The following is a 25143-nucleotide window of genomic DNA, read 5'->3' as shown; positions in this document are numbered from 1 at the left end:
TCGTAACTTCTTGAGAAGATAATGACTTAACCAAGGGTTTGATTTAGTATACAAATGAAAATAATTAATAGTTTCCAATTATTGTTGGCTGCTGGTTTCAGGCCAACAGTGAAGGTGTCCCGGGGTGTGATGTAGGCCAAAGTAACCTGCGACGGTGAGTAAAATCATTTTACGGTAGGTAAAATAGCGACAAAATTGCCTTCACCGTTGTCTTTGTTGGTAAATTTTACTTTTTATCACCCTCTCCCCTTGTCTAAAAAGGCCAAGGTGCGTCACTGGTTAATTGGTTGTCTCGTTTGTAATGGCAAGAGCTGCGTGAAGTAATAAGTTAGGAAATCTGTCTTTGGTACATTCAAGATAATTTGAATTTATTTTATTTGATAAATATTACCTTGAAAATGTAAAATATCATTATATCATAACTATATATATACTTCTTTTATTATCATCAATATTTTCTTCGATTACTTACCTTGAACGCGATTACAATGCTCAACAAATGCTTCTATAGCCAAACATAGCTGGCAGTATGATATTTGTATATTTTTGACCAGATATTATGAACTAAAAGACATATTATCGAATTTACGTTGCCAAGATCCAGCTGTTATAACTTTCATCAGAAATTCAAAAACTGAAGCTAATATGTAAGTTTATCAAAATATTCATACAGTAAAAATATATACAGATTAAAGTGCAAACTTTTTACAGTCATATTTTCATCAAATGTAACACAGTACGTTGTCAAACTTGTTTACCTTATTTACAATGTGATCTTTTCCATACGACGAAACTGGTCCAAGGTAGAGAGCTAGATTTGAACACAACTAGATGTACCCCTGTATCATCAGCTCTTGTAGATGACTGGCAATGTCAAGGTCGAATTCCGCAGCCTAAAAGGATTAGATACATAGAAAGGAACATAAGGATTAGAAATTAGAGGCTATGGCGATTTATCATAAACAAGTAAAGAAAAACATGAAAATGAGATAGTGGAATATTATTCTAGACGATTGAATTTATTGTTGTGTACCTTATTACTTTGTTACTTTTGTTATTTACCTTTTCTATTGTACCTACTTACTTGAACTACTAGATATGACACATGCAAGCAAGTGAAAAGGCATAACCAATAAACCCTTTTGAAGAACGGGGCAGGAAGTAGTCAGGGACTGAAAAACGAAGAAGTATTCAAGTATGTAACCACAATTCCCAAGAAAACTAAAGATTTAAACTTGGCAATAATTCATTTCTTTTTAGTTAACTTCGCCACTCGCAAAAAATTGACACTCGAGTAAGAATATAATTAGAAATACGTATTAGACCTGAAGGAATTGAATGGATGGATTTTGAATTTCATTAATATAACATTTTCTTGCATTTACGTTCACCAAAAACGTAAGTTGTTCCCTCGCTAAGGTAATCAAATCAGCTGCAGAATGACTCAAAATCATGACAGCGCATGCTCGCTGGCTCCGTTCAGGTGGGTGACTCAATTGCTGAAGGGCTACAAAACGTTCGTCTTCCCGCTAAATGCACCATCTAGCTAAAAGCTTTTCACGAGCATAGCAAGCATGAGCTATACAACGCTACATACATTCAGAATTCTTAATATTATGAATGGCATTCTTGCGCATTTATGTGATTGGGGACACGATGGTTATGACTTTGCAACGACCCTGGTTTGTATTGGCCTGGGGGTTTACAACTTTTGAACACATTAACTAAGCTTAATTCGTTTACGTTTATTCTCATATCTGTACTTGTTTTCCGGATGGGTTATCAAAACTTCAATTTCCGGTTTTGTTACCCTTATCGTAATAGGTCTAATCGGTCTTATAAACAGCAACTTCCAGTATAATTGCGAATTTCCAGAACTACTTTAAAAGTCTGCGAAAAATATCTATCATTGGTTGAAATAGAATAAATACATATAATAAAAAGAAATAATAGTAACCTTAGCATAGTACTTCAATGCAGTTTGCTGATCACGGTAAATCCCGTAGCCCTTTGCGAGGCATCTGCCGTACACAAAACAGCTCATTGCAATGCCTTTTCTGATGTAATGCACCAAGCATCCAGTTACCTCCGCGACCTTCTCTGCATCAGTGATGGAAATGGCTCTATGAAAGAGCGCAAAGAAAATCAAGATAGTATCTTTTATAAGGAATTCAGGTCGGTGTAAGTACCAGAAAAATTGAGCAGTAAAGTTGCACAGGGTACTTTACAATGCAGGCAAATTTTTTCAGGGCTTTAAACGCAAATAAAAAGGTAGACATTGGCACCAGGTTTAATACTGGTAAAATGGACCCATGGCCATGTCCCAGTGCTCCAGTTCATCATACGATTTTTGCTGTTAGTTTTCTCTCAATAAAATGCCAGACCACTTTTTTTGGCGGGTGGTAGTCTAAACAACCATCAACAGATTTTTCCTCTGCTTCACCACTTATTCTGCAGTGACGATTGTTGTCAGCCAGTCCTTTGTTTAGTGCTGGACACATTCAAGTTGCTACTCCGAGTTTTCATTGCTGGCATTAGCATGAAAAATCGGCGAAGGGGCTTAAAACCACACATCAAAGCACTTAAATTGTACAAAGACAGCCACCCTTCCCTCGAAACCATTCCCTGTTCTGAATGTTCCCTTGAATTGCAGCTTTTGATCATCGTTGTAGCTGATAATCCCGCTAAAAGCATTGAAAAAGAAAGGGTCGGGGTCGGGGATCGCAAACAGCCAGTTGAAGGCGCACGAAAATATGCTAAATTTAAACTAGAATGGTGTAGCAAATGGGTTGAACAAAGAACAAAGGTCTGAGTGGACCAGTAAAAAATTCAAAAGTAGAGACCAACCTTTGGGCAAAATCAACAGCATTGTTGAATAGCTTCAGCTTGTAATAATAATACGACATGTTTCCAATCGCATATATGTTTCCTCTTTCAGCGGCACTTTTGAGGCACTTATATGACGCTTTGTTGTCCTTAATCACTCCAAGGCCATGTTGATACAGTAAACCTAACGCCGCTAAGAAAACAAATTAAAATTCATGAAATATCATAAGCATCACAGTCACAGTTGAGTGCTCTTTACAATTATTACTGTATAAAGGTGAGAATTACTGGAGGGGCACCAATGTTTGGAAACAATAGGAACAGAATGGATTGCTCATTGGGAACAAAGGGTTCTTCATATTTTCTCAATGACACGAGCCCTGCACCTTAAAATTTTTCTAGTAATGACCCTGTACGTATAACGATAAAAATATCACACTTCTTTGTGAGAAAATTTGTCATCTTGGCCAAGGGCCTGGCATTGTCGAAGAATTATGCATTTACTGCACAGTGAAGAGAATATTAATATAAAAATTTAGATTTCTAGCTTAAGCACATGGTTAAAATACTAATCACAGAATGGTCTACGAATGCTTCTTGGATGATCCATAGTATTGTAAGCAGATTGAGAAAATACAGTAAAGGGTAAAAGCAAGAATTATGATTGTTGAAATTGTGGTACCTTGTGATTCTAATGAGCCATTTCCTGTTGCCTCTTGGTGCCAAAAATGAGCCTGCAAATTTTTAATCAAAGCTGAATTTAGGTTAGCAATAATTGAACAATTTTGGGAGAAATTCAAGTTTGTAGATCTAAGATAATGCTAAAAGGAGACTTAAAATTCGGTTAATTTTTACATAATTTTAAAATTCAGGGGAGGGGGAATTCCTTGAAGATGCAGAGAAAATGCCAGAAAGTTAATAATTTATTTGGAGAGCTTCTTAAAATCGTTTGTTAAATTGATTTCCTAGCTACCTCATTTCAGATCCTTTATTTCTTTCCTCCACCACACAACAATTCAGTTGTGGCAAATCTAACTCACATTCATGATCCTCTTCAAATAAGCTAAATACCTTTTGTATATCATATGTATCTTCCCCAGGTCTGGAGTAAAACATTCCTAAAGTTGTCTGAGCTTTTACAGAGCCATCAGGATCACCATCTCTAGCAGCCTTGATCCACAACATTTCTGCCTCACTGTCAGATTGCTCAACTCCGAATCCTTCAAAAAATGCTCTTCCTAATTGATACTGTGCATAAGGAACAAGGAATTCCCATTGAGGGTCTTGGGTACCAATGACTGTCTTCATCATCTCAACAGCTCTTTTCTAAAAAATAAATGACTTTACTACTTACCGACTAAAATTTTTCTTACCTCATTGCTCACTAATATCCTATAATCAAATCATGAGGTACTTGGCCAAAATATTACCTCTCCCCTAAGATCAGACCCACAGATGTTGCCTGTGATGTTGCCACTAGATTTGGTAGCTATCTTTCATTTTGCATTATATCTTCAAAATTCTATAATGAGGGCATAGAAAATTGTTGCTAGGAGGGATGCAAGAAATATTTGAAAAGGGGAGGGGTGATAGAGCAACTTGAAGGCATTTCCTCCATAAAGATTTAGATGCAAACTGATAATTGGTCAGAAATTATTTTGCCGAATAACAGATAAGCAATTATGATGTTAGCAAAAAGAGGGCCTTAAAATGAACAATTAAATGATGAAGGGCCTTTTCAAGAATAAAAGTGGGCATAGCAGAAACATAAGACCAGGTAGCTTTTAAAAAGAGAGCCTTTTTAATTTTGCTTGACTGAAAATTGTCTCTGTTCTTGATGACCCTGATTCACAAGCATATATATATAAATATATAAGCATATACTAAGGGCACACATACTAGGGGATGTTCTAGTTGTGGTAAAGCTTGTTGTCAAGTATGTAATGTCATGAGTAACTGTGATCGTTTTGAGTCTAAGGTAACTGGTAAGGAATATAAGATAAATTACACCTTTAACTATGATTCGTCTAATGTGGTGTATTTGTTAGAGTGCAATGTTTGTGATGTGCAGTATGTTGGTAGCACTAAGGTGCCCTTTAGATTAAGGTTTAATAACTATAAGGCATGTAATCGTAAGTTTAGTCAGGGATCCTCAGTACCTCAGGCAGAATTTTTCAGGCACTTTTCTGGAGAAGGCCACCAGGGATTTCTGCAGGATACAAGGGTTAGTATAATTGATAGGCTTACTGGGGGAAATAGGATGTGAGAAAGCTTCTGGCAGTATAAGCTAGATAGTTTTTTCCTAAGGGCTTAAACACTAAGCATGTTGATACATAGGTTTAAGGCTATTTCTTTGCATTTTATTATTTATTTTTTTCTTTTTCTCCTTCCATTAGCACATGTTTTTTTCTTTATGTTCTCTCGTGACTATATTATTCTTCTTTAACAGGTGTTCTTTTCTGCTACACATATTATTTTAGCCCCCGTGAGACTTGCATTGCCGCCTACTTTAGCAGCACCCTCTCCTGTGCTTTCTTCTAACCCTCCCATTGAGTTACACTTTTAACAATAACTACTGTAATAGGCAATTTTCCTCTAGCCTCCTCATTGTATTCACTTTATTATACCAACTCTATTGTATGAATTCTATTGTATTGATTTTGTATATGTTAGCTCCGTTTGATTTGTAAAGTATTACTGATGAAGAATATTTATATAAACAAAACTAATACAGAAAACTGGAGGCTGAGAGGGTTTTCTTCCCCAATAATACAATGTACTTAAAATCACCACTGAATAATGTTGCCTTGGTTTTTTTTAATACTGAAAATATTGTAGCCTCTCCCAAATCTGTAGCTTTTTTGACCAGGCATACACTTAATATGTAATTCGGTTTCAGGTTGGGAACCCCAATAAAGCCAAAACTACCAAAATAGTATTTATTGTCCTCAGTCTATGTGCAGAGCATGAAAATAGCAGATGCAAAAATACAAAAATGGCAGCATGGAGGGCCCACCTAAAACTAGATGTACATTAAATCGATAGTGCCAGGGAATATGGGCATTTGGGAACCAGAGGTGCAGAGTTGTTGCTAAATCCAAGATCTTGTCAAAATCAGCCATACTCTGCTAACTATAGAAGATATATCCTAATATAGACAATATAGATGATATATAATATTCAAGTTCATGGTCTAGCCCATGTAATTTATGTCTAGGCTGTGAATATCAATCATATACTGTCTAGACAACTTTTTGCAGCGTTTCTTTTGTGAAAAATGTTTTCTCGTCTGGTGGATAGCGATTTAGAGCATATTAATCTGCAATAAACTCCAGAAAAGCTTTTTGAAAAGGGCAAAAATTGCTTTGACATTTTGTAACTTATTCTCTTAATAGGCAAGAATCAAAACATTGTTGGGGTAACGAAAGTAACACATATTCTTACGTAGTTTGTTTCAACACCTAAACCATCGTAATACATCACTGCAAGCTGGTATATGGCTTGCATGTTTTCATTGCTGATTTCGTCGAACAATTTTTTTGCATCTGTGTATTCTCTTCTCTCAAAATAAAATTGTCCAAGCTCAAACTTGGCATAGTTATCGCCAGCCTGTATCCTTTGGAACAAATCTGCAATTATTTGTGCATCTATTATTTCTGTTTCATTCACATCAGTATTGGCATCTTGCTTTGGTATCGATTCTGCTGTGTTTAATGGTGAGTCCACGAAAGGCCCACCAAGTGGTGACGAACCATTTTCTTGCTGTAGGTTTCTGTTCAGTGGTATTGCCTCACTTGACAATCTTCCTTCTATAGACATTGGCTCTGGATTGCCACTTGTTAGCAGTTCTGTGGCCATTTATGGTATTTTTCTTCTACTTTTTGAAGTTTATCAGCTGGAACATATCCCTGAAAAGAGCAGTCAACTCTTTAACAACCACAACAACAAAAGCCTTGGATGACCGTATCGACCTATCGCCAAGGTAACCACAAGCAAGAAAAATGGTTGACTAACGGGGATCACGGGGATAGAGTCAATCTTCCTAATTATCAGCATGAAATAATCCAACAATCATGGCGACATTATAAGAAAAGCGTGAAGATTTTAAAAAACCTGTCGATTTCCGCAAAATTTCTCTAATTTGCACATCTTTTGTGGATATTGTCAAATCTTGTAAGCTACACATTTACATAAACATTTTGCAGAGTCAAAAATAGAAAGATCTCCGCTAGTTCACATAAAGTTGTAACAATTTAAGTATGGCTAGCATTTGCTGATTAAGGCATGCGCCAGAAGGCCTCTGCAGTAAGGTACTGTACAAGTTGATGTCGTCTTCTTTAGAATATCTTGCTTTCATTTCAGACAAAAAATAATGCAAAATTGTCCAAACAAATCAGAATGTCTTGGAGCTTTTTGGCCATTCTTTCAGTTCATGATGCTCGTTAAGGATCTATGAAACAAATTAAAAAGAAATATCTAATGCAGTTACCAAAATGATTTCCAGGCATTACGCAGCAGAGAAGCCGACGTCTCTTTTCCAAACCCAATGAAGAAGGCAGTCTTGAAAGTTGCAGGTGGTTTTATTAAGCAGAATATAATGAGAAAGTTTTACCTCAAAAACAATTATTACATGCATCAAGAACGAGGATTCACTTTTCCAATTGTCTATAGAACCAAAAGCAAACGTGTGCAGCAGATTTTCAGGCCAGCATTACATGAGATGTCTATGAAAAGTCGTTGATGGTAATCGCACACAAATTAATTATGAATGTTCCGTGGTTTGCATAAACAAATTATTATTTTGCTTCTAAGCACCTTTTTCAATGAAACAAATTTGGTAAGATTTATGTTTTGTCTGACAAAATTATTTGTCTATTATAATTTTATTTTCCAGTAAGTCACGGTAGAAAGGAGCTATTGAAGCAGGTTTATGTATATGGCGAAGGGAAGTTTAGGGTGAGCCAGGGGCCCGTATAGGTATGAGCCGGGGGGGCTTGGACAAGGGCCACCGTTCCCCAAGTTTTTGCATGTGCATGTTCAAGAGTACGTGTCTCTTTAAGGCAGGGTGTTTTCGAAACAAGTGTCCATTTGCCAGAACTGCTTGGTGCACAACATGTATATGTAATTGACAATAGGTGATTTGTGTCTTCGAAATATCACCTTTGTGGAATACAAAAGGCCAATTTTGGAGAATTACGATGAAGGGTGGGTTGAACACTCTTCAGCTGGATATGTGACGTTGAAAAACCAGATCATCTGTTAAACACTAAGGACACTTTTTATCACTATTATTGATCTCTAGGTCAATCATCGAACAATACGAAAGCACGGCTAAACACAAATATCAATCAGCATTTTACTACAATTTACACTTTAAACACCAGAATACTTCATAATTCAAGTGACAGTTCGACAAACGACATTACAGTCACGAAATGTTTAGCTTCTAATGAACCCAGTACAAAAATTTGAAAATAGCACGGAAAAGCAGAGACATGTCATATTAAAGTAGCATACTTTGCAGATATGGCATTCTTTGAGGATTTTTTGTCCGATACTCCTCAGAGAACTTTGGCACAGAGTACCAAAGGATGAAAAATACTTTAGTTTGCTTTGTTTCTGTTTCTCCGTGCTATATTCAAAACTTTTTCATAGGTTTATTTGGCAGTGCAAAAACTATTTTTTTAACTTTTTAACAAGAACATAAGAATTAAAAAAAACCAAACCAACGACAACGTTTAACACGAAACATCATGGCTTTAGATACATCTATGCGAATAATGAATAAAACATATCTACAAATAGAGTTTTAGAGCTATAAACTTCCAGCTTAATGGTATTTCTAGCTACCCGGCAATCATAGACTCTAGAACTTAAAAAATCATCAATTCTGCTTCCAAAGTACGTTAAAAAAGCGATTGTTCATCTTTTGGGAAACTCCAGTATATCACAAAGGCACTGGTAAGAGGTTTTGAAGTGACTGGAAACCTAACAAAGATTTCTGACTTAATTCTTTTGAGCAAGCCACAAGTACATTACATACGCATTCAAAGATATTCAGAACTAGCTGGGTACTGAAACAAGGCATTAAGTCTTGGCACATTTGCAATCAAACTCTGGTAGTTCCTGACCCACAGCTAAACAAATTTGCTAGGTTGATAAGTTGAACAACAAACGAATTTTCTAAAAAAAATAATCTTGGAAATAAATTAACGATGTCCCAGATCAAAATTCACTCTTCCATCTTTTGAGCATTTGGAATTTTTCTCTTTCCATTGCTCGAAGCTGAATCTCTCCTGGCTAGGCGTTTGCTTGCAGTAGGCCCATTGTCTTCATCATCATCCTTCTCTATACGGAAATCATCACCGTCCTGTGTTCTTTTCTGTTTCCCACGATTTTCCTCTCTACTGTCGTCACCAAAGGTTTCGTTGCTAACTTTCAGCTGATCAGATCCTTTGGCTACATCGTGAATCTTTACGTCATTAGACCCAGACCTCTTATAACTGCGCTTATCGGTAGCATTGTTTGATTGCTGCTTTGTCTGTTGCTTACCAACGTCAACATTTGGGTCAGCATTTTTTATATCAGGTGCCAATACTTTGCCTCGTGCTCCACCATGACCGTTCAACTCGCCACCTGTTCGTTCTTTGCTGTGCCCACGATTTTCAACAACAACTGGTACATTATCGTCACTGACAAAACTCACACACTCAGTAGCACCCTGTTTTACCCCTCCAGCTTTACTCTTTTCTTTCGTATCACCAATAGTTTTGCTTTGTGTGACCGCATCTTCGTTTTGACTCAAAAGGTCCCTTGGTTTAATAAGGCCTGGATTCTTCAGCAAGTTGGCAATTGACTCCTTCTGTTTCAAGGAAAACGATGCCGCGGTCAGAGACTTAATGAGGGCCGTTTGTATATTTCCAGGCTTGCATACTTTTATTGAAGAACTTTCTTTCTTTGATAAGGAGTCAGCACCAACAGCCTTTGCTACTGAAACAGATGATTGAATTCCAGGGGTGAACGTGGTTACTCCAGTGGATGAATTCCCAGCATTGTTGACTGTGACATCTTTCACTTTGTTCAAATTTACGACTCTTGCCTGGGCCGCTGTCGTTGTCTCTGCCTTTGAAGTAAATACAATTGTCGGACTTTGTGACTGTGGAGAACCTGGGGCACTTCTACTCTGCACAGAGAAGTGGATAGGTGATGACATAGGACTACCGCGTTTTTGGTTCAACAATCCAATCAGTTTAATTTCTGAACCATTATTTTTCATTCCTTTATGATCCTTCAGCATGGCAGAGTTCGGGATGTGCAACGTTATAGTCTGGGGACTTCTAGCTCCTCTTGCAGCGTTGCCTTGAATTTGTCGGCTGGTAAATGTAAGTTTGGCAGGGCTATTTGATATTGCTGCTAAAGAGATTGGCTGACGAGTCGTGGCAAGGCTCGGTGCCGAAGAAGACGCGGGTAATGTGGGCTTTTTGACAAACTGGGATAGTTCTATTGTGGGTCTTGATTGTGTGAACTTGGAATTCGCAAGACTAACTTGGCTGGTGGAATTACTAAATAAAGTAGTGCTTGTTTGAGAAAAGTTAGTTCTGCTATGGTTCAATAGGCTAGAAAGAGAGGAAGCAGCCATAACATGGCTTTTAACAGATATAGGGCCAGTTACTGCAACTGATGTTGGCTTAAAAGTGGAAAACTCAATCTTTTTGGGTCTCATTGCGTTTGGCTGGATATCATTTTGAGATGAGTGAGAATCCGATTGTTGCAAAGATTGTTGCGTACTTTGAAGGACGTTGGTGCCACTTGGTATGCTAGATGTGGCTACGCTACTGGTAGCTGTCACTGACGAATTCTTTGCACTACTTCCGGGCGAGTGTCTTGTCCCACTTCCAGGAGGAGAGCCATCAGCATTAGCAAGATTTGTCAGCGTGCCTATGCCTATTCTAGCAGAAATCGGACTATCGGGAACCGTACGTGATTGTTTGCTCCCTGTAATACTACTACAGGTTTCGACTGAGCTGCAAGCGAGCTTTGTGTCACTTTGACTTTTGGAAAACAACTCATTAAGGTATTTAAGGTCATTTGACGAGAGCTGCGCGGAAGAGGCTGTTGGCTTAGCCTGAGAATGAGAGGCTGTAATTTCCAATGCTGCCTTGCTCAATGAAGGCTCCGAAGTAAATTGCTCTTTAGAGCTGATGTGACTGTTCCCAGCAACGGCTTTTGTGTTTTCATGGGCTATTGTTGATGGACCTCCGACAACAGCTAAATTTGTGAATCTGGAAACTGGCTTTGAGTGTGCAGTCATTGGAATCGTTGATTGGACTTGTCCTCCTACTTTTAAAGACGATGCCATAAAGTTACTTACTTTAGCAGCATCTGTGTTTGAAGTCGAAATAGTATTGTTCAATCGCAAAGTCTGGTTACTTACTAGAGACGTTTTCAAAGCACTAGCAGTTGAAATCCCTATATGGTGTTGCATCTTCTGACAATCTGCACTTGAAACTCGAAGAATCCTCCCATCTTGGAGACGAAGGTGGGCACCGGTGTTTGATAGCAGAATGGAAGATGTTGTAGGGAACTTCTGCAAGGCCGCATAGTCGGCTTTTGAATCTACTTGCTTTGGCGTGGCTGCAACACTTTTCCCAACAGGTACAGGCCTTTTGACTAGCTTCGTCTTTTTGGCGGCCTTTTCACCATACCTTCCATGCAGGCCTTTTAAAAATAGTTTAGATACTTGGCTCTTGACTGGATCTTCATCAACTGCTTTTCCTGCCGCTCCTGTTTGTTTACCATTGCCTTTTTCTACTCCAGCACTCGATGCATTTTTGGCAGCTGCTGTTGTAAGCTCGTTTGTCGTCGTCAATGTGCTGCTACCATCCGTTTTCAACTTGCTTTTTATTTTGCCTCCTTCTTCTCCACTTTTTCCTGCTGTGTTGGACTTCTGTTGCTGTGACTGCATGAGTTTCGGTTTTTTCTTCTCTATGCCAGCCGTATCTGCTCTTTTTAACTTTCTTTTCTTGTCACTAAGCTTTAGTTGTTGACTTGACGATGAAGGCGTATCTGGCCTTGACGAGTCTTTCACACTGTCACTTTTGGCCAGCACATCCGAAATGAATTTTTCCATTTCATCCTAAACAAAGGGAACTTTCATGATCCACTTAATTGATACAATAAAAACTGGAATAGGGAATGAAAAGGATACTCAAGATTAAACATTTTCCTCCTTTTCAAAATCCTTTCATTTTAGAAGCCCTTTTTTAGAAAAAGCTAAATTTGATTTCCTTGAAAAACTGGGATAATGTTTGGGTTTCTGGAAAAATTATAAACAACAAGAAGAAAAATTAACTAATCGCGCCAAATTAACTAAAAGCTTTTTATAGCGTGAAATAATTTTTCTCCCTGTCCCAACCCCTATTTCTCCTTCCCATCTTTTGCTGTTGTGAAATTTGAAACTTCACGAAAATGAAATTCTTGCTAGAACATTGTTACGGCAGTCAAATACCACCTCACATCAACTGCAAGGTGGTATCTTTACAAGAATTTTGTACAATATTGAACAGCACAGGGAATGTTGGAAATTAAACGATAGAATCCTCAGGGTTATTCTACTGTGAACTTGGTTTAATCAGAAGTTGGAAATGAAATTATAACATAGATAAGGATAACAAACAATAGAAGGAATAAACTCTAAAATATTACCATGACCAGTCTGTCAACCATGTTCTGGGTAATTCGCATTCTTTTCTTTAGAGAAGAAGTGAGCTGTAACTGAAGAAAACATTGCATATGTAGAGCAAGGCAAAATAGCGTAATGGAATACCGCTTACCCAGCAATTAAGGGGCTTCAGTTGATGGACTTTCAATATCGTGAGCTGTTGCCTTCTATGTCTAATGCGATCATGAAACAACAACAAAGATGCAAGGAAGCAAAAAACAACGCTCTCGCACTTACCATTTCATTCCCTCCTTCGACAAGCAGCATATTTGTGTCAACACGAAACTTTTCTCTTAAACCCTAAAGAAGTTTTGAACATGCATATAGATTTTTAGAAATAAGTAAATTCAAATGAAAGTAATGAAGAGAGATGCAGATTTCTGTATTTGATTTCTTCACAATTCTGAAAATGCTTTATTCTTCATTTTTAGCACTGCTTTCTATCTAAACTACACTTGGATGATAACAAACTCAGGCAATCAATATGAAGACAAAGTACATGATGATTACAATAAATCTTTGTTTTTGCATGAATAATTGAAGATCAAGAAGAAGCTCAAAAGAAGAAAAATTAAAAAAAAAGAAATGAAAGAAAGAGAGCCCTTTTTGGGTACAATTAAAGCTGGCTTATTTGCAGGGACGTAGGGAGTAATTACAGTCTTGAAATATCAGCGTATAGTGCTTTTTACAAAAACAATGAGCATTAATGAGAGGGAGGTAGTGCAATGTCACAATGTCCCTGCCTTCTATAATATGATGGTAAAACGATAAAATATATCTGATATACATTTTTATAGATTTTTAGTTGGCAATGCTTAAGGGAAATGGAGGAAGAATTAGAAAGAGAGAGAGAGAGAAAAGATCGAGCTTATTCATTTATATTCTTTTTCCATAGCAATGACAATAACGAAATCACGAGATAAGCAACAGCTGCACAAGCCGTATAAAAAATCAAGATAAGAGTATACGTACCTCAATAAAATCAGCCGAGCTGGTTGAAGAATGTGTCCCAATCACAAACATCATTGGGCATTTGATGTCAGCGATATTGTAAGTTTCGGTCTAAAGAAAAGATCATGTGTATAGAACCAAGATAAAATGATGGTTCTTAAGGGTTAGAGCAAACATACACAAATTTTATAAAAAAAACTAAAATTATTAAAAAGCTCAACCCATTCAGCAAAAACACGCGGCAGTCTCTTGTTTAGGAAAAGTTTAGGACGCGGGTAAAAATCATACTGGCAACTCTAACAATGAAAAACAAACAGCTATACATTTAAGTTATTATGTGTCCTTATGGTAACTCTTAAAAAGCTTTAAATCCTCTAAGATTTTAAGGGCACCTTCTCTCATCAGGGGCAGAGTTGTCTTGGGCCTCTGGTTTGCCGTTTCCCTAGCTTGGCCAAGAAACTGGCTCCAACAAAGATGGACAAGAAATATTATACGTTTCCTATAATCAGCATGGGTTCCGGAGCTTAGCCTTATACACTTAAGCATTTTCTAATATTTGAACCTCGTTGTTGGAGCTGCTTAGTTAGTTTATTCTTACTTGGCAGCAATATGGTTCTTAAGATACCTTTCAGTAAATCTATTAAACCGTTTTTGCTTAGTTTGCACAGAACAGTACTGTTCTTATTTAAAAAATACTATCTATTCTGTTTCTTCTCTGGTTGACATTTGGAATCTCAGCCTGGGCATTATTTAGCAAATTGCTTAGCATTTTGGCAAATCTCAGTTTGTTTGGGCAGCCGTTTACGAAATATTTGTACATTTCCTTTCAGAAAAAAGCTGACATAAGAAATCTTGTAGCTGTTTTCCATGGTGAAGCAAAGGTTTACAACTAGCGTGGTCTCTCCTTCAACAACAAAATGCTACTTCACTCAACAAAGAATTTCAAAGGCTTGAATAAGTGAGCATAACAGAAAAGATACCTCATGGCACTGGGTCGTATGCTGGCAAAGTTTATTGGGCAAGGATTTTCTCATTCACGGTCAAAGGTTTTTGGACAATGTTTAGGTCGTACAGAAATGTGTATAAAATGCAGAAAAAGGGCTGACTGGGAACCTAAGTGAGAAACGGGCGTTATCGGACTAAAGCCTACAGTTACAAAGAACTGCTTTCTTGAATATGCAAAAGCTCTTAAACACGTCTATGCCCTAGGTCTTAAAAACCACACTCTTTGCTTTTATATCTTCAGAACCATCATCTGTTATATCTTTAGAACCATCAAATAAGCAGAGCTCATCAGGTAACCATTAGTAACCATACCTCTCTAATGCCATCCATACCATTTGAAGGATATCCAAGGCAAATAACACCAGATACTTGTTCCAACGCTGCAAGCTTTAAAACAAATGATAATACAAACAATCCATAAATGCAAAAATAACATACATATATGTATCTTCATCTTTGAAAATGGTGAAAAACGTGAGGAAGTTTTGCAAGAAAAGCATTGCTGGAATCTTAAAAGGCCCAAATATTGAAGCAGTCGTTTTCGAATTAACTACAACAATTTTTTATGTTGTGTAAAATAAATAATCTGCTTACAATTAAACGCGGGGAAGGAGCAAACGCGTGGGTTTGAAGAGCTTTAGAAACATGGCTTTTTACTATTCTTACTTGTGAGCGTGCGATAAGAGTATATAGCCAATTTGTTATTGTTTTGTTATCTTAAAAGAAATATATAACGTTTTAATTCGAGTCTTTATGAGTTTATCGATTAAATGCCAAATTGTATACTATGTAAAGAGTAAACATCAGGGAAGTAATTTACTGTTAATAGAACATGGTGCTGGGGAAATACCGTGTTTTATCTAACTTCTGCAAAATACGTAGCGACAATTCACAGAGGATCAATATTCATACAAAATAAGTAAGATATGACTTCTTCCAAAGGGCTTAATCCTTAAGTTTCACAAGGACTGATCTTAAAGGAGGTGTGTTGTGTTGTTCATTGACTTTTGTTTGCTGAATTTGGAACGTCCTCGGAATTAGAGAAGCGTTATAAATAAGTATAGGTGACCAACAGCAATTAAGAGACCTCCTTTGTTGTGAAATGAAAACTCACTGAAATATAATTTTGTTCTTTGTCTCAGTAAACCAATGAATGATGCGACATACTTCTCCCTTTAAAATTATGGGTGCCACCAGACGGACACAGCGAAGAAAACTGCTTTGCTATTTCTTACAATGATTACCTCAAAAATCATCCCCAGGGTTGCCAAAAGTTCGAGACTATGACTTGAGTAATTTCTAGAGATCACCAGCAAAAACGTCATTTAAAAGAATATGAGTATCGTATACTTACATGACATGAAAGCAAAGCTCCAATGGACCATCCAATTAGTATAACAGGTCTTCCTGGGAATTTTGACTTGAACTAGAAGTGAAAAAATTTGAGCTTTGCTTTCTTAAATTGTCATTAAAACAATCCTGAAATAGTATTCGAATAATTCAACATATAACATTCTTTATGTCAATTCCTAAATTAAATAACATAAATAATTTTCTTAAACATACCAATGATATTTTTGACCTGGCCAGGCCAATTAAATTTTCCAAAAAAGACGAAGCAGCAAAATCTTCAGGCTTCTCAACATCTAGAATATTCAACTGCAAAACTCTCCCAACAGTACCAAGCTGACTCTGCCAAAACTTTGACCTTTTAGAATGTGATAATTTCACCATCGGTCCTCTTGGCAACACAACTAGCAGAGGTTTGTTGTCTAATTTTGAGTCTTGAGGAATTGGAGCATTGCTTTCCTGTAAGACACAAAAAGAGCTTCATGAATCTTTTTACAAAAGTTTTCAGGTAAACTGAATGACAGACTGAAAAACTTAACAGTAGTTACTTGCAGAGGCATATTTCAAAGACACTCAACAAGGGAACTGACTGCCATATATAATTTTCACAACTGGTGGCCTGGTAAAGAAACATGAAAGAGAATGGCAAACATCCTGAGGCAAAATCTTTCAGCTTGCTTTATCTTCTCAACCAACAATAAAAGGCATAAAACTGAGTAATGGCTTTGTAGCTAAGTACTCAAAATTCTCTCAAGTGCTAGTAGACTCTGTTGATTTGCTTCAGGATTTAACGCTAGTTTGACACAAAACATGCTTAAATCAATCTGAAAACTCATTAAAATTGGGCTTAAGTACAACGCTTTCTTCTCAGCTAACAAGAGTTTGGGATGTGCTATATGTGTATCACCATTTGATAATAAGTATCAGTACTCCAAGATGGTTTATTTTGTAAAAAGTTTTCAGAAGATATTTATTTACTGTGAAAAATACATGGAAGTGACAAAAAATAAAAACTTATAGAAATAACTGTAGTTAGCTTTTCAAATAAATTTTACTTTGTATATGCAAATACATAACTCACTGGTAAAGAAGTTAAATTAAGGCTATTTTACTAATGTCTGAAAATTATCAATGGGAACTAATTAGAAACTTTTTGTGATTAGGGTAAACAAAACCATACCTTGACCTTGCTTGGTTTCAAGTTGGGTGTTGGGTCCCAAACTTTGTTAAGACAGCTGACAATATTGGGAGAATTCAAATAAAATAAACGGTTGTCTGCAGGGGTGGAGTGTTGAATCATCTTCTCAACTAGCAATGGAATCTGCAATGACAGGATATATACATTGTAAAAATTGAAAATAAATTAATTTGTTCATAGCTTTACTTTGAAATCACAAAACAATTTTTACTGCCTAGAAAAAGCTAAGAAAACCAATAAAACCTCAACCTTTTTTACTGATTGTAATAACAAAGGGCCTTTTGGTTCCTTTAAAATGTTAAAATCAAATATTCAAAAGGCACAAAAATTGCTAAATGAAATGCATTATAGCTTGCACACTCGTTAGTGACAACTCAGTTAATAGAGAAAGAGACACTGGGAGTCAAAGATCCATTCATGCCACTCTCAAATTTCTTTCAGCATATTTTCCTTAATTCACTCCTCCTTTCATTCATCCCACTCAACCCTACACAGTTGTGGTTGCTTTGATGGCTTTTATAGCAATGGTAGCCCTGCAAACTTGGTAAAGAGGGAGAATTGTGTTTGAGTGGCACAGCTTTGGGCATGGAATTGAAAATTTGACCTGCCATATCAGTTGGTAAAACAACCAACATACATAGTCACTTGTTGTGGGTAAAACCCTGCCCTGGTCATATCACTCGCTCACATTGTCTGTCAGTACAAATAGTTATTGTCAGCTAACCTTTGCTTTTAGTGTTTGCAGAAGCTCCAAATAACAAATAAATAGACAAGAATTCATTCCATCCACCAATGTTGTATGAAGCCAAGGCATCAACTTTGAGTCCTAAAAACATAAAGGTCAGAGGTTTGAAATAAAGCTGATGAATCCGAAAGGTGGGTCTCTTTCAAATTTGAACAGAATTTCCCATATCCTTATTGTTTCTACACTGCTATAATTGCTTTATTCAAATTTCATTGTCATAGGCTCAGTTACTTGTGAAAAAAATCTACGAAAATGCATTCATTTACATTATCTAACTTAGGCTCCAAAATCTCTTTAAGAAGAATTAACCTATATGCAAATAAACACAAAAATACAAGAAAAAGCCCCCTGTTAACATGTCAAACTACATAAAAATTAAGAATATTGCAATATCAGAAGGTCAATATGTAACATTTTATATTCAGTTAAAAGCATATGGACAAAGAGCATTTGTCTTACCAATTTCTATCTAGCAGTCTGATGCTTGTCTATTCTAAACTTCAAGTATGGAAAATGGTATAAAAGTCAAAATTACCCAAGCAGCTGCACCAGCTAAGTTCCTGAACCTTTTGGCAGTCTTTTCAAGAGCAAGACTTCTTAGAATTTGTTCATTTTGATGCTGTAACGAATGAAGTTAAGCAAATTTTTATAAACAATTGCTCAATTTCATCAACTACAGATATGATGAATGTATATTCTAAGCATTATGAGTGATACGCTAGAACAAAATCTTTCAAAATTAGCATTCAATAAACTTCTTTTGGAATATGGCAATTTCTACAATGCTTTGCAATTTTTGATAGCTCTTTGTCTTGTGGATATATACAACCTGCAGGAAACTTTTTTCCATACGTCATCCTGGTTTGACTTCTGTGAAAAGTCAATTTTAAAAATATCTAACGACTACTTTAGCCTGAAAAAAAAGCAACTAAGGCATCTCATTGAAGGGGTTGTTAAACTGTGGTCTTGCAGGACTTATTGGTCTTGTTGTTGTTCAAACTATGGTTTTGTTGGTCTCACTCTTTCTAAAAGATGTTAAACTGCCCTAATTTGCAGAACTTTCACAATTCATGTGAGACCTTTTGCTGAAACTATTCTGTTTGGTTGTAAAAGAAAGATCCTTTTGACAAAACATGCTATTCAGACTTACTGGGTTTTCTAACATTTGCGAAAAAGAGCAAACACCTGGCAACAGCCAATTCAACCTATTGTCAAAACATGTTATTCAGACTTACTGGGCTTCCTAACATTTGCGAAAGAAGAAAACACCTGGTAACAGACAATTAAACCTTATCTATAGCATCTATCTATGGCACTAAACATCCATCAAAATCCTTCCGTTACTTTATTTAGCCTTTTGAAATATCCCTATAGGTCTACTCAGAGCCAATTGCATGCATACAGTCTGTTTGCAGAAAAATCAAAATCCCAAACTCATTTTGTCTAATTTATAAGAACAAGACACTTTAACAATGATGCAATCTAAAAGCACTGTCTGGACAGCATTTTATCAAATTTTAATATAATATATAAAGAACAGAGGGAAAGATTTTGCAACATATTGAATTATGGAATCAATAAGGAAATATTCAAAACATCAATCTTTTCATTAAAGAAGATTAATTTATGATTAACTGGAATCTCAAATATATACAGTTTCAGTTGTGGACAAGGAAGCAAAAAAATTGTTACTATATACTTTTGCAAAGCCATCGGGCAATGATAGAAATTATTTTGAATTACAGCACTGATGTTTGACCTGAATACTTCTCGGGTATTTGAAAATCAATACCGGGGCAATTTTGTTGCTTCAGGGTTTATTCCTATTGTATATTTTTCAGAGTTAAGTAAAGGTGGCAATTGAGTCTTTTGAAACTAGAAAAAGTCCTATCAGGTAAACTTTCCTTTCTAAAAGTGCACACTTTCAAATAAATGCACACCTCTATTCATGAATAGTGTGTCAATAATTCAGAACCAGATTTTCAAGTTCCTCATCAAAAAAATTTAAATTAGCACACATTTAAAAAACCATACATGATTGAACAGATTAATATATGCTGGAAAACCCTTGTATAATCAATCTTGGTAGAAAGCCCTTCAATTTCAGCTGATGATATTTATCTCCCTCTTTTCCAGGCTTTAAAGTGGCAAAAATTTTGAGGCTAGTTAGAAGGCACTTAACAAAAAAATTATAAAGTCAATGATGGATGCAAATTTTACATATGAAAATTATTCTATGCAAAACATACCCCTTCATAACAGCATCTAGCCAGACGATATGTTGATAAAACTTTGTAGGCTTGATCAAACAGTCTGGTCTGATCTCTTGTCCATCCTGACCTGTTGTATACAAAAGAAGTGCTGTGAGACTCAAATACAGAAATATGATGGATATAACACTGCTGACTGTGCCAGTGTTGAGCAATTAGCAGTTTCTGTTAGAACCTCTTTTGAATTTGAGGTAGCGGAGCATTTACTAGAGTTAGTTAAGTGGTTCTAAGGAATGAGCAGATGGTCTCATCCAAATACTGCTTGAAAGTTTAATAAAAATCAAAATATTGCTACAAAAAAGTTCAAGGAAAATCTATATAACTGAGCGATACCATATTTGTTCCAAATTTCAATAAAAATACATTAGGTAGGGTTAGGTCACATTTTTTTCCAAATTTGCCTAAGAAAAGTTTTTCAATTAGACCAAAAGACCAAATTAGGTGGTACTTGGTTGATTTTGAAATTTTTTTTATATATATATATACTGATTGTGTAGCATGAATTATTGTTTCATGAAAAGCAAAAGCACACCAAGAAAAGTTGTTTTTTCTTAACTTTAACAAGAATATGTTCCTAGATTTTGAATACAATTTTGCCTATCCTCCTAGCTGTCCTGAATGGCACTGTATAAACAAACAATGTATCTGAAAAACCTTAGAAGGTTAGAGTAAATTTTATACAAGAAAGGACATTAACTGAGTTACACTGAGTGAAACTGGGGGAGGGGGAAGGGTAGAAGGTTAGAGTAAATTTTATACAAGAAAGGACATTAACTGAGTTACACTGAGTGAAACTGGGGGAGGGGGAAGGGTATGAAATTTCTGACTGACAATAAACCAATTTTTGCTTAAAATGTAGTAAGCCTTTACTTACATAACCTAAACCTTATAGGGTTGGGTCATTGCCTTTCTGAATTGAGAAAATTATCAGGATTAGTGGAGGTTTTGCTATTCTCTGACCTGAATAAGCATTAATATTATCTGATTATTCTCAAACTTCTGACTAGTTCAAAGAATTTCATAAGTTGGGGGTGACACACCCCTGCAACCCATGGAGTTTACACGCTTGTATGCTAATTATCAATGGTCCCTCCACCATTTTAAATGATGCAATTCAAATAAATTTGAGCTTTTATGCTGTAGGACACATCTATAAGTTAGTTTTTCTCAACAGAGCCCACATTGAGTTTGTTTTGAGGGAGATCTGATCTTAAAAAAATGTTTATTTCCCAAACAGCTTTCTTAAGAAGACTGTAGGTATCTAATTATGAAACAAGGAAAAAATCTGTGGAAGGTAAATAAAACAGTAAACTAGAGTCTGATACTAAGCTATTTGTTTCATTATTCACGAAGAACTTTGATTAATAGATTAGTTTTTATAATTCGTTGATAAAGGTTAGCAAGCCAGTTTTTAATTGTTTTCTATAAAAAGGTGACCTATTTAATTTATCCAAATTAAAAGGAAATTAGAACAAAGTTTCCCCTGACGGTTTTCGCGATCTATTTTTCAGCACGGAGTGTGTACCTTAAAAATTGATCTTCCTCTTGCCAATGTTCATCACAGTTGATGGCCTTAAAACACTCTTCCATTTCGGTCATTTGCCTTTTCCCATTATTCCCATCATATTTCACCTTAATATCTGCCGTTTCTTCAGTTCTCTCGATATCTATCTCTTCTTCGACGGATTCGTCATCTTTTGTATCTGGTTGTGACTTTGTAAATAACAAAGATGTTGAGTGAATCCTGTTGAACTCGGGGTCTAACGACGATGGCCTAGCGTAAGTGTGGTCGGCCAACACCAGATCGACTAGGACCTTTCGTGCAAAATTCTTAGGATACTCATATCGTAAATTTTTCGTTAATGCCTCCATCCTTAATTTTCGATCCACAACAGGCAGCATTTTGACATGCAAACTGATTGAGTTTTGGCTACAAAGTTGTTCTTCATGAGCAGATGAGCAATTGCTCTGCTCTGTAGTGATTCAACGCGACTAGCATAATACGTCGCACATAATCCATGAAAATTGCAAATCTGATGGAATAGGCCGTCAGGACTTTCAGCTGAAACCTAGATGCAATTCACACATGTCTAGCCATGTTAAAATCCATGAGTAATTTGGCAGACGGCTTCTTCAAGTTAACTCCCTGCATCACTGCATCATTCGTTGCAATGAACACATGGCGCCGGGAAGTTACAAAATGATTGCTGCTTTGTCGATGCGCAGGAGACTTCCCAAGCCCTCTTTGGAACCGGGGTAAGGGGTCTCAGCAATTGCCGATTTATTGGCATTGTGAAGGGGGGGAGGGGGCAATCGAAAACGTGCTTAATTTCATCTAATACACGTCTTTTGGTTATAAGACACTAGCACAGAATCTAGGATGGCCACAAATTTAAGAAACTTTAGTACTAAATTAAGAAACTGCAAAATTTCCATTTCTAAAAGAAAATTACTGATGAGTATCGGGATAAATTTAGAGACTGCTCCGAAGACTTTATAGCTCTAAATGGTATGGATGGCGTTAGTGGCGGCTTTAAGGGGGCCCAGGGACATATTGCCCTAGGCCCCGCGCTTCTGGTAGTAAATAAGGGGCCGCGCACCTAAGAAAGAAAGAAGAAATTGTAAAGAACAAGGGCCCCGCAGATGTGTTTGGCCCCAGGCCCTGCAGTCCCTGAATCCGCTGCTGGATGGAGGAAAGATTATTTTACTACAGATTTTACTTCTTTCATCGACTAAACAACCTCTTTGACCATAGTTTTTACTGGTCTTTTTTTTGTTGATACTTCTTTGGAAAATATAGCATACTTGGGTTTTGATCTGCATGGGATTTTTATGACAATCTGCGTTGATGTTTTTCCAAAGATATTCAACTTCAAAACAACAAGGCAACTTTGGTTCTGTGTTTTAGGTCCCGAAAATAAGAAACCATCTAAGAAACTTTTAGCAGTAAAACGCAAAAAAATTTGATGCCAAATTAAGGAACTTTGGAACTTAGTGCTGACCCAAGGTTCTCTCTCATTAAGAAATGTGTAACCATTTTGGCCGTTCATTGGATTAGGGGAATTATAGGTATGAATTAGGATGTTTATAAAAAGAGGGCATATATAGAGGGAAGGGTTAAATAGACGAAGGCTTACTAAAAACTGAACAAATTCATTCGAGATGCTACTCGGGAACGGAAACATTGAACAGATAGGCCAGCAAGTTAGTTTCGCACGAAAGAAAAGCATGACCATTGTTTAAACGTTTTATTTTTGTGTTTTAAAACCAGAGATAACCGACAGCATTGAGATAACAACGAAAGAACCGAAGTATCCATTTCTAGTAAATTGTGATAATCAAAACTACAAGTCTTCATGTCATCATGAACTATCCCTGCCAAGACGTTTCGTAGTGGTGTCATTTATAGAAGATAAGGATTTAGTGATTGAAATACGGTAATAAAGCGAAATAGCATACAATTGCAATTATAATTAAGTGCAATGAAAGCAAGCATCTGAAAATTAAAATTTCCAAATGCTTGGAGTATATGAATTTTGTTTTTGACGCTGTGGAATATTGCCAAGAGGGCCTTCAAAGTCGACCTCACTTTGCAAAGGCACTACTCTCATAAAGATTGGAAATGCCATCCAGTAGCATACCCGGCTCACCCATTTTAGTCTCCTTGCTTAGCAATCAGCACAAATTGTTGTATCTAAGAAGGTTAACTGAGGACAGTTAATTTTCTAAAAGAATTATTAGCCGAATCCTTACATATAAAATAGTATTTAATCAAAATACTGAAGTTTGTTCATGTATTGCCGTATAAAATATAAACTTTGCTGTAGTTTGTTTATAATCTATAACAGTAATAAGAAGATAAAGATTGAAGGAAGAAAAACCAACTTCAAGTTATCAATTGCAGTTTTATCTAAAATTGATATCACAGTTCCTGCCACTTTGGCTCTAAGCCTTGTCTTGAATATTAGATAGATACGCACTCAGAATAAGCATTGTGTTTTATTGATCTAAGATTATGTGAATACGAATGCAAATTGGAGTCCTCTATATGTCTGTTTCTTTATAAGTCTATTTGATAAATGCACATTATTTAATCCTTTAAACGAAGATTGGGAGGTCTGGTCAACTGGCTCAGATAGTGAAGGGGATGAGAAACGATCCCGGGTACAGCCTACATTCGCAACAAGTGCGGATGTTGATGGTTTCTGCCATCCACTCTTCCAGTAGAATTCCTGATCCACTTGTCACGCAATTGCCGGTCTTCTTTAGGAATACAATGGGGACGCTGTTAGATGTACATTGACCTTGTCCGTGGAAGCAGGACGGAGTTTTGTTGGGGTTGCAAATGACTTCATTAACGTATCGAGGGAAGTAGTCAGATGACAACACAGTTGTTGAATCGCAGGTGTGACAGAGCAAGTACATGTTATTCAAAGGTACTCCAGGGCCATAGCAACTGCCGAGAGTTGTGCTTCTAGGATGAAAAATATGTATTTAGTTAAAATTAGGAAAAAAGTGGGTGACAGAAATGAACGACATAAATCATCATCAAGATTTTTTATGATATACTTCAGACTTTGGTTGCTCATACCTACAAAAATCCAAAACACGACCGGAGAAAGGCCCACGAAAAACAATAGAGCTCCTACGACACACCAAAGCTACGCCCACTTTCCATTGTTTTGTGAGGAAGGTTTGCCTTCTGGGACGTTTTTGTCTGGAGGAAGTTCAATAACTTTGCTGGACTCTGAAGACACTACTTCTTATCTTCATGACGAAAGAAATTTGAGCATCACAAAACAATGATTTTAAATCACAAATCCCTATGGGCGTAGCACAACCTAAACGTTAAAGGGTGCTTAGCATGGGTCTTGCCCGAATTTTATTGCTCAATTGCGATAAAATTGCCCCGAATCGGCCTGACGTCCCAAACATTTTGCCTGATTGGGGCGGGGAGGGGCTTCAGCGGGTATATCTCCTACAGCTATGCATATTCCGAACTAGGTTTATTTGGGACGAAGGATCGTGTCTCTACACCTTGAGATGACTTATGAGAAAGTAATCGATAGCTTTTTTG

At 36.7% G+C, this 25143-nt stretch overlaps 3 protein-coding genes across 4 annotated transcripts in view; all 3 read right to left on the bottom strand.

Moving 5' to 3' along the window:
* Nucleotides 1-9: 9 nt before the first annotated feature.
* On the bottom strand, nucleotides 10-7959 carry LOC135696222 (LRP2-binding protein). Of its 2 annotated transcripts, none has more exons than XR_010517351.2 (7): nucleotides 6271-7273; nucleotides 3898-4152; nucleotides 3509-3560; nucleotides 2848-3019; nucleotides 1958-2123; nucleotides 759-893; nucleotides 10-146 (listed from the first exon to the last, which is right to left on the bottom strand). XR_010517351.2 is itself a non-coding variant. In XM_065215539.2 (7 exons), exons 2-7 carry the CDS (start codon nucleotides 6682-6684, stop codon nucleotides 828-830), a joined length of 1125 nt encoding a protein of 374 aa, XP_065071611.2. In that variant the 5' UTR covers nucleotides 6685-6734; nucleotides 7316-7959; the 3' UTR covers nucleotides 636-827. The 2 variants fall into 2 exon arrangements, 1 of the variants encoding a protein (XP_065071611.2); XM_065215539.2 differs by lacking the exon at nucleotides 10-146 and adding an exon at nucleotides 7316-7959 and having other exon boundaries at nucleotides 636-893; nucleotides 6271-6734.
* A 193-nt stretch (nucleotides 7960-8152) lies between these two features.
* Nucleotides 8153-22260, bottom strand: LOC135696216 (uncharacterized). The gene is made up of 12 exons (XM_065215525.2): nucleotides 21592-22260; nucleotides 20046-20136; nucleotides 18332-18415; nucleotides 17776-17877; nucleotides 17034-17174; nucleotides 16070-16312; nucleotides 15858-15929; nucleotides 14816-14890; nucleotides 13520-13609; nucleotides 12785-12847; nucleotides 12532-12600; nucleotides 8153-11962 (listed from the first exon to the last, which is right to left on the bottom strand). The coding sequence occupies exons 1-12, from the start codon at nucleotides 21966-21968 to the stop codon at nucleotides 9059-9061; spliced, it is 4311 nt and encodes a 1436-aa protein (XP_065071597.2). The 5' UTR covers nucleotides 21969-22260; the 3' UTR covers nucleotides 8153-9058.
* Nucleotides 22261-23951: 1691 nt separating this feature from the next.
* Nucleotides 23952-25143, bottom strand: part of LOC135696224 (uncharacterized) — a 35426-nt gene continuing 34234 nt past the window's right edge. Inside the window, exon 4 of the mRNA XM_065215542.2 lies at nucleotides 23952-24540. Within this exon, the coding sequence (XP_065071614.1) occupies nucleotides 24198-24540 (343 nt within the window). The 3' untranslated portion in view covers nucleotides 23952-24197. The remainder of the gene's footprint in view (nucleotides 24541-25143) is intronic.

This window comes from Rhopilema esculentum, chromosome 14, assembly GCF_057945365.1.
Source record: "Rhopilema esculentum isolate cy_ngs chromosome 14, ASM5794536v1, whole genome shotgun sequence".
Lineage (NCBI taxonomy): Eukaryota > Metazoa > Cnidaria > Scyphozoa > Rhizostomeae > Rhizostomatidae > Rhopilema > Rhopilema esculentum.
The sequence above is the reverse complement of the archived record's forward strand: the minus strand, read 5'-3'. Positions and strand labels throughout refer to the sequence as shown.

Bases quoted from the DNA above. Each gene is read 5' to 3' on its own strand.
- LOC135696222 (XM_065215539.2), bottom strand. From the start codon at position 6,684: ATGGCCACAGAACTGCTAACAAGTGGCAATCCAGAGCCAATGTCTATA. The intron at 3,561-3,897 runs GTATTTAGCTTA...AAAAATTTGCAG, and splicing joins ATACATATGATATACAAAAG to GCTCATTTTTGGCACCAAGA. The intron at 894-1,957 runs GTTACTATTATT...TAATCCTTTTAG, and splicing joins CATTGAAGTACTATGCTAAG to GCTGCGGAATTCGACCTTGA.
- LOC135696216 (XM_065215525.2), bottom strand. From the start codon at position 21,968: ATGCTGCCTGTTGTGGATCGAAAATTAAGGATGGAGGCATTAACGAAA. The intron at 14,891-15,857 runs GTAAGTATACGA...TTTGTTTTAAAG, and splicing joins GAGCTTTGCTTTCATGTCAT to CTTGCAGCGTTGGAACAAGT. The intron at 12,848-13,519 runs GTACGTATACTC...AAACTTCTTTAG, and splicing joins GCTCGGCTGATTTTATTGAG to GGTTTAAGAGAAAAGTTTCG.